This window comes from Castanea sativa, chromosome 5, assembly GCF_040712315.1.
Source record: "Castanea sativa cultivar Marrone di Chiusa Pesio chromosome 5, ASM4071231v1".
Classification (NCBI taxonomy): domain Eukaryota; kingdom Viridiplantae; phylum Streptophyta; class Magnoliopsida; order Fagales; family Fagaceae; genus Castanea; species Castanea sativa.
Window position 1 is genome coordinate 19,646,024 of NC_134017.1, and position 7,826 is coordinate 19,653,849.

Sequence of the window (7,826 nt, forward strand, 5' to 3'; positions counted from 1 at the left end):
TGTGGATGGCATGTGGGACTTATTTGGTGGAGTATGTAACTATGTATTGTACTTTTCACCTTGTTTGTGTATTTATTGACTAAGAAAAGAAATTTTGATCATGTGAAGTTCTCTTACCACTGACCTTACCTAACTGATATTCATAAGTTTTACCTGGCAAGTGCTTTAAAAATAAACAAGAAAGAGATGATAAAAAGATGTAGCCGTAGTGCTTAAGAAGATCAAAAGCAAATATTTAGCGTTTTGTTGTGTGATTAAAGGAAAAACTCAAAATACAAGTCAAATCTGATGGCTCTAACCGTATGCAATTGGTTGTTCTGTATTAACATTCAATTATTGGTAATGATTACTTTGCTTAGAGAGCATCATATCTCTTTTGTAAACCATATGCTAACATTAAAACTCTTTGACTTGGGGTGTTGGGTGTGTAAATTAATAACACTCGAGACGAAGATAATCAAATAAATTTTAAACTACTGTACGCATAAAACCATATACATAGACATATTTACTCTGTGATTCTCTCGAAAATGAAAATGTGACACACATAACATAACCATCTTGTTAAAATGGGATATAACTGTTGCTCCTTATTGTAAAAATTTGCTTTGCGGCAGTATTGGTTGAAACTTGAAATTGAAAGACCCAGGTTCCTTCACCTTGCTACCATCTCTGAAATTGATACCCTATTTGATGAACAATTTTCTGGTCTGCATTCAACAATTCCTGCTTCTGGCATATTCTTTCCAAGAAAAAACGCTGGTTGTTTCGGTGCAGGTAGCTTATTAGCTTCATTATATATCATAAATATCACATCTAACATGGCAGGTCTATCAATTGGACTTTCTTGAACACACAAGAGACCAACATGAATGCACCTCAAAACTTGATCAGTGTGATTTAAATCACCAAAAGTTGGTTCAATTAACTCCAAGCCTCTACCTTCTCCCCACAACTCCCATGCCTGAAACAATTCCAAGACTCGTATGAATGATAAGCTGTTTATAGACAAAATAAGCTTAGTTTCATTAGGAACTTACATATCCAATAAAATTGAGTGGCCGTTCAGAATGGTAACTACTATAATTCTTCTGACCGCTCACAATCTCCAACAATAAGACTCCAAAGCTAAAGACATCTGATTTTGTTGAGAAAACTCCCCCCTTCACATACTCTGGAGACATATAACCACTGAACAATTGAACAAACTTTGTCAATCAATGATGGATTAAACACATGCATATAAGCACATTCATATCCATGCACTTAGTAGTAAAATGATTTAATTACTCACTATGTCCCAACAACCCTGTTTGTATTTACTTCAGAATCATTTGACCCAAATATTCTAGCCATACCGAAATCTGATATCTTTGGATTCATCTCATTATCAAGTAAAATGTTACTGGCCTTTAGATCTCTGTGAATTATTCTCAATCTTGAGTAGTTATGAAGGTATAAAAGCCCTTGAATGATCCCTTGAATGATGTTGAAGCGTTTCTTCCAATCTAGAATATTCTTTTTCACAGGATCTGTAGCAGTACATATGTGTGAGCAATTGACAAAAATCAAAAGAAATATAATTTAACTAAATTGTCAAAATTTGCTAACCGAAGAGGAAAAAATCAAGGCTTTTGTTAGGCATGTATTCATAGATAAGCATCCTCTCCTCTTTATGAATGCAACATCCAACAAGCCTAACAAGATTAGTGTGCTGCAGTTTGGCAATTAGTATAGCTTCATTCTTGAACTCCAAAAATCCTTGTCCCGAATTTCTTGAGAGCCTTTTTATTGCAACCTCTTGACCATCAGGCAGTTGTCCCTAAATAGGAACTAATTAGTCCTAATCTAACAACTTATGTTTGATTTTCCATCATTTTATCAAAAGTCATGAAGTATACCTTATAAACAGATCCGAAACCACCTTCTCCAAGCTTACTTGTAGATGTAAAATTGTTTGTGGCTGCTGCTATGCTCTCAAAGCTGAAAAATTGTAACTCATGGCTCTTCTTACCATCTCTTCTTCCTAGCTCATGTAATAATATATCTTTCTCTCTGTTTTTCTTCCCTATTAATTCAGTTAATACAAGCTAAGAGATGACTCATTAATTTAATAATTATTTAGATGTATATAATTCAAATTATTGCTGAGACATTACCGAAAGATCTAAGTTTTTCTTGTGTCACATAGTATATGGATCTGAACATGAGTACAATGAGACCACCTATTGTTTTAATGGTGATCCATATTCGTGGTTTAGCTGCATTAAAAATGGAAAAAGACATAAAAATTATACATTTAGAATCGCCAAAAACAGAAAATGAAGAAAGAAGTTTAATACAGAACGAGATATAAAGATAGAAACTAAAAATATCACATTCAAACCAAATTATGTCATTATGACTAAGAGAATACCTGTTGCACGAAATTTTATCCATACAAAATAGTATAATAATGCCAGTATGAATAGTCCTCCTATTATTGCAGTGATGATACACAGGAATAATACTCGCAATCCTGCGGCATGAACAGAGAAAAGTAGAGCTTTTATTGATTATGCTCAATGCTTACATTAACTCAGATAAGAAAGGGGTATGTGTAGGACTTACAAAATCTACAACAAAATTAAATATCAACTTCAAAGCCAAATTACGTCAAATGAAAATCTTGTTTTGAATTTAAATTAGTAAATCAGAACATAACTATGGCAAATCAAATTTGATGGAGAGTTAAACCAGTGGCTTTGTCCATTGCGCAAGCAAGATAAATGGAAATGGTTGAATATTGTTAGGATTAGTGTCCTAAAATCTTATTGTATGCCATGTATTATATTATGAATGACATTATGTTCTATGAAATAAACTTGTTTTATTATTATCTATAGTAATGGTAGTATGAATGTTTGGACATTATCATATAGTCCTTGAGATGCATAGTATGTGATTTAGTCACAGAATATATAAATCACAAGTTCTTTGTAAACTCAAAATCTTAGTTTGTAATCGGTGATGAAATTGGGCATTTCATCTACAAAGACTATAACATGTCAATTAAGATGATTTGTCTTGATCATAGAAGTGAAGACTTCTAGTTGATATGTTAATATGTTTTAAGTTTATAAAACATATTGAATTGGAATACTATGAGATTTATTATTCTATCTACAATTGTCAAATGAATAATAAGTCTCACGACTTCTCATTTACATAAACTCTCAATCTTGAGAGAATAGTGAACACGATCATGAAATGTAAGTTGTTTTAACATATCAGGAGTGAGATCTAGACAAATGGTCAAAACGTCAGTATGTTGGGCAACCATACGTAATATTGAAGGAACACATATTTTCAAGATGAAATTCATAGTCTCTTTGTAGAGATATAAATAATGGGTTTGGTTATTCAGAGTGATAGGCATAACTACTTTAGTGAAGAGTTACTAAAGTTTATATTTTATGAAATTAGACTTCATAAAATATATATGAATAACTTAAAATATTAAACTGGGTACTCAAGGATCAAGAATTAGTAATTTTCAAAGTGACAGTTACACATTATGACTTTGTATTACTACGAATATTTTCATGAATGGGTTAAATGTTTAATAAAGTTTTATGATATAATTTATTAATAAGGCCTAGAGTGCAATTATATTTATATAGTGGTATTATATATAGTTAATGGTAACTTTGGGCTTGTTAAGAGTTGACAGATAAGTCCAAAGCCCATTGAAGCTAGAGCTTTATTTGTCCCTTTTGGTCCTACTCCAAGCCAGACACTAAAGCCCAATTAGGCTAGCCCAAAAGACTAACTCAATTAGATAATCAGTTATTTATTTAATAAGAGTTATTAAATAAAGTAACTGTTAAGTGCAGAAATATACTAATGATTCAAAGAGAGAAATATTCAAAGTTTTTCTTAAGACACTTGGTTATTCTCTTAATCAAGTATGTATAAAACTGATTAAGAGACTGCACATCTTAGGCAAATTGTGGAATTAGAGTGAAGATTGAAAGGCTTCTCAAGTTCAATCTTTATTTTTTTTTTTAAAATTTCGCTACATCAAGGTACGCTATCTTATTCTTTGTTTCTAAAACTCAGACGTTGTATGCTATCTCACATTAATGAAGTAGATCCGTTTATATTCCGCTACGTGTTTTTGTATGAGATACAAAATTGTATTTTCCATGTGTTTTTCCAATAAATGTATCTCACTCAATTTAGTCTCTACATGAACACGTCATTAGCCTTAGCCAATTTCGTGGAACTTATATCATAGTGTGTCATCATAGTAAGTATCTATTTGAAGACGTACAAATTCGGAGTAATAAATTAATAATTGATCTTTTAAGTAAACCAACTGCTTTTACTGGGAACTACAATTCAAGAACGAGAATGTGTAGAAGCCTCTTCTACCAACTGGCTCATTGAAACTATCAACTATATTGGCTAAGACCCCTATCTTGACACTAGGCAGCATTGCATGTGTATGAAAAGAAAAAAAAATATAGATGTTACCAAGTAACAAATCTAAAATGTACAAAGAGGCATATAATAATGATTCTTCTGAACATTTTTACAGTCAATCAAGCTGAGGTTGTTTATGAGGAAAACCAAAATAGTTTGCATATCTAATTAAGAAATGTGTGACAGATCAATCACTAAGAGAAACAGGTGTTATACTTATACATAATATACTGTGGAGCACAATTAATTATAGATGCTTCTAGGCCCAAGATATTAGTGAATATTTTTTGAGTACATTTCGAATTATCTTTTGGCTATCACCTAAAAGGGATTCAGATCCTCTGGATTTCTGAAGGTACTCTACCAGTAGATTTTCTTAAATCCTAATCACTCTTTAATGATTTAATGATCAAGATTCTGTCATGTCAGCATTTCACTAACAATGTTCTTAAAATAATAAAATAATGTTGCAAACAAAACAATTAAGATTATTGTTAGTGGAATGCTAACATGACAAAATCTTGATCATTAAATCATTAAAGAGCGGTTAGAGATTTAAGGAAATCTACTGGTAGAGTACCTTAGGAAATCTAGAGGATCTGGATCCCACCTAAAAGGGGAAATATAATAACTGTGCAGGCCTTTGCTAGAGAAATCATGCTTACCCATGGCAGAGAAATGACTTTTGACACACGTTCACAAATTTGACACAAGTCCTACCTCCCAGCCCATAGCAACATGTACTAAAAACTGTTAAGGCAACTGGTCAAGACATAAATTTCCTTATAATAGATTTCATCAATTTCTCTGCTCTCAATAATTAGATAAAAGATTACAATTTACAGTTTAATAGAATTTCATTTATAAATTAATTATGCAAAAATTCAATTAAAATTTATTAATCTATAATTGAACTAAACTTTATTGTAACTTTAAGTAGGATCCAAAAACTGAACAAAATATTGTCATAAAATGAGAGTTTAGATAAGTATAAAATTTATCAGAATGACTTGATGTTTTAAAATTCATAATATTTAATAAGAGCAAAGGCCCTAACATAACTTTTATCTTTTGCGAATAATATATAAAATGCATCAAATCTGTATTCGTTAAGTAAGCTAACGGCTAACTTATAAGCTTTTATACTTTTATCATTTTACTTGTTAACTATCTTTTTCCCTTTGTGTTAGAATCTTTTTCTTTCTTCCTTGTGTGTGTTTGTGGCTCCAACAAAAAAAAAAAAAAAAAAACTTTTTACCATAAGCTTTGACAATGATGCAGACTTACCTTTGGATTCAAAATCAAAAGGTGATTGGCGGAGGTATATATATCGGTAATCATCTGAATTTTTCTTCACGAAATCTCCCCTGTCAGTGCCCCAAATCTCGCAGCCAGTCTCATCATCATTTGTTGAAGCATAGGCATCACAAAAACAATAGCTCATGCACGTGGCCTTACAGTCATTTAAGGTAAGTTTATCCCCTTCGTTGAACTTGAATCCACTCTGCGACATGATGCCTTTTCTAGCTGTGAACCCTTTGCCCGCAAAACACTTTTCATACTTTCGCCCAAAGCACCCATCACGGAAGAATGGTTGTTCGCATTTGAGCATTACATTTAGTTCTAGTGGTTCATTCGTAGTTATACCCCAGAGTAAACCCGATCCATCCAATGACAACCTTTGGAATGAGATGACATCTTTATATACAAAATACTTGAAGTACTTTTCTTTCTCTTCTGATTGGTAGCTAAAATGGTAGTACACATCATTTGATAACACATGTGGCAAGTTGAAACTAGAATTTTGCCAAAGGCCACTAACCCAGTAGATTTCTCCTTGCCACCAGATGATCAATTGGTTTGTATTGTTGGGGTCCATCCCAAGTTTGAAAGAGCCTGAGGCAGGATCTCCCTCATCTGACCATGATGTTAGAGACCAACGTTGCCCAGTTTTTGTATTAATTCCAATTTTCATCCCTGGCAGAAGTGTATCAGTTGGATAGTCAAAGCTCTGCCACAAAACCTGTGTAAGAAAATAATGCACGGATGGATGAACATATATAGTACCAAAAATTACCAGCTTGAACTTAACAAAAAGGACATAATAAATTCAGCTGCTTACAATTCAAAGCTGATGACAACAAAGAGAATAAAAATAAACATGAAAACATGCTTATGATGAGGCTAGGTGGGAAGGACCTCAATTAAAAATTGAAGAAGGCAAAGTTTCCTAACTGCCATGGAGCTCTTGTAAAACGTAATTGTTTAAGAAATTTGAATAAATTAACAAAACATGCTATTACCAACAACCTGCTTTATAGATCCATCTGAATTCAGCTCGTGTAAGACAAAATTGCCCGAATCTAGCAGAGTAGCGCTTGCGTTGTTCACTAATGGAACCGAAAAGAGTACAATTTCCACTCCACCATCGTGTAAGATTTTCAAGTGGCCATCATTACCGATTGTAAGAATTCCAGAATTGTCCAAGACTGGGGTGTTTCGATTTGCGACCCACACTGGCTTCTCATCTGCTCTCGAGTACTCTAGATTATGTTGTCCAATTGATATGCCTCTTGTGGAGGGGTTCCTTCCATCCCACAACGGCTTCCAATCTGTGCCGGCATTTTTTACATTCGCTTGTTTATGCCATATTCCTACATAACGTTTTCTTCCACTACCACTAAAGAATCCTAACTTGTAGTTCCCTGAAGCAGAAGCCAAATACTGACCATCTTTGAGTTGTTGGCCTTGTACTAATGTATTACTTTCGGAATAGGCAGCCTCTATGAGCCACGTAAAATAGTAAATAAAGAGAAGATTTACTACTATGTTAGCCATTGGAGGACAGGGCAGAGGAAGCAATGTTGTAATAAATCACATATCAAAGGAAAAAGAGTTCCATCTAGCTTGAAACCTTACATTCCTTTGCTGTGTTGAGCAGATAAACTGTGCTGAGTATTGATTCTTCAGTCAGGTGGCTGTGGATTTTCTCAAGCTTGATAAAATCAGTTTGGTCTGGTTAATACTCTGGAGATATTTGACCTGGGAAACTATTGGAAATACTTATCTATGAAAACGAAACGCAACTGTCATCCGAAACTCCATGGTCAACTATCCAATTTTTCACTCCCTTCAAATCAATAATTTGTTTGAAATTTTCAAATAAAGTAAATAGATTGAATATTTTTTATTTTGAAGTCTTTGTTATCTATCAATGAAAGCCTGTAAATTGGCAGACTCAATTTAAAAAATCAATCAAATGCTTTCAATGGTAGCAGGTACAGATTTTTCTCATTTGACGCAAAAAAGGGCTGGGTTGGTTTACAATTGACTTAGGCCTGTTTGGATAAAATTTATTG

At 33.2% G+C, this 7,826-nt stretch overlaps 1 protein-coding gene across 1 annotated transcript; it reads right to left on the reverse strand.

The window, feature by feature from the left end:
- Positions 1-392: 392 nt before the first annotated feature.
- On the reverse strand, positions 393-7,517 carry LOC142636530 (G-type lectin S-receptor-like serine/threonine-protein kinase At1g67520). The gene is made up of 9 exons (XM_075810783.1): positions 6,778-7,517; positions 5,755-6,490; positions 2,417-2,518; positions 2,160-2,261; positions 1,902-2,068; positions 1,612-1,822; positions 1,295-1,532; positions 1,041-1,191; positions 393-964 (listed from the first exon to the last, which is right to left on the reverse strand). The coding sequence occupies exons 1-9, from the start codon at positions 7,303-7,305 to the stop codon at positions 656-658; spliced, it is 2,544 nt and encodes an 847-aa protein (XP_075666898.1). The 5' UTR covers positions 7,306-7,517; the 3' UTR covers positions 393-655.
- Positions 7,518-7,826: the final 309 nt, after the last annotated feature.

What these genes read in the sequence shown, in the direction of transcription:
- LOC142636530 (XM_075810783.1), bottom strand. Translation starts at nt 7,305, where the DNA reads ATGGCTAACATAGTAGTAAATCTTCTCTTTATTTACTATTTTACGTGG. An exon ending in GATAAAATTTCGTGCAACAG is followed by an intron (nt 2,262 to 2,416) that starts GTATTCTCTTAG and finishes TTTTTAATGCAG; the next exon opens with CTAAACCACGAATATGGATC. An exon ending in GTTTCGGATCTGTTTATAAG is followed by an intron (nt 1,823 to 1,901) that starts GTATACTTCATG and finishes GTTCCTATTTAG; the next exon opens with GGACAACTGCCTGATGGTCA.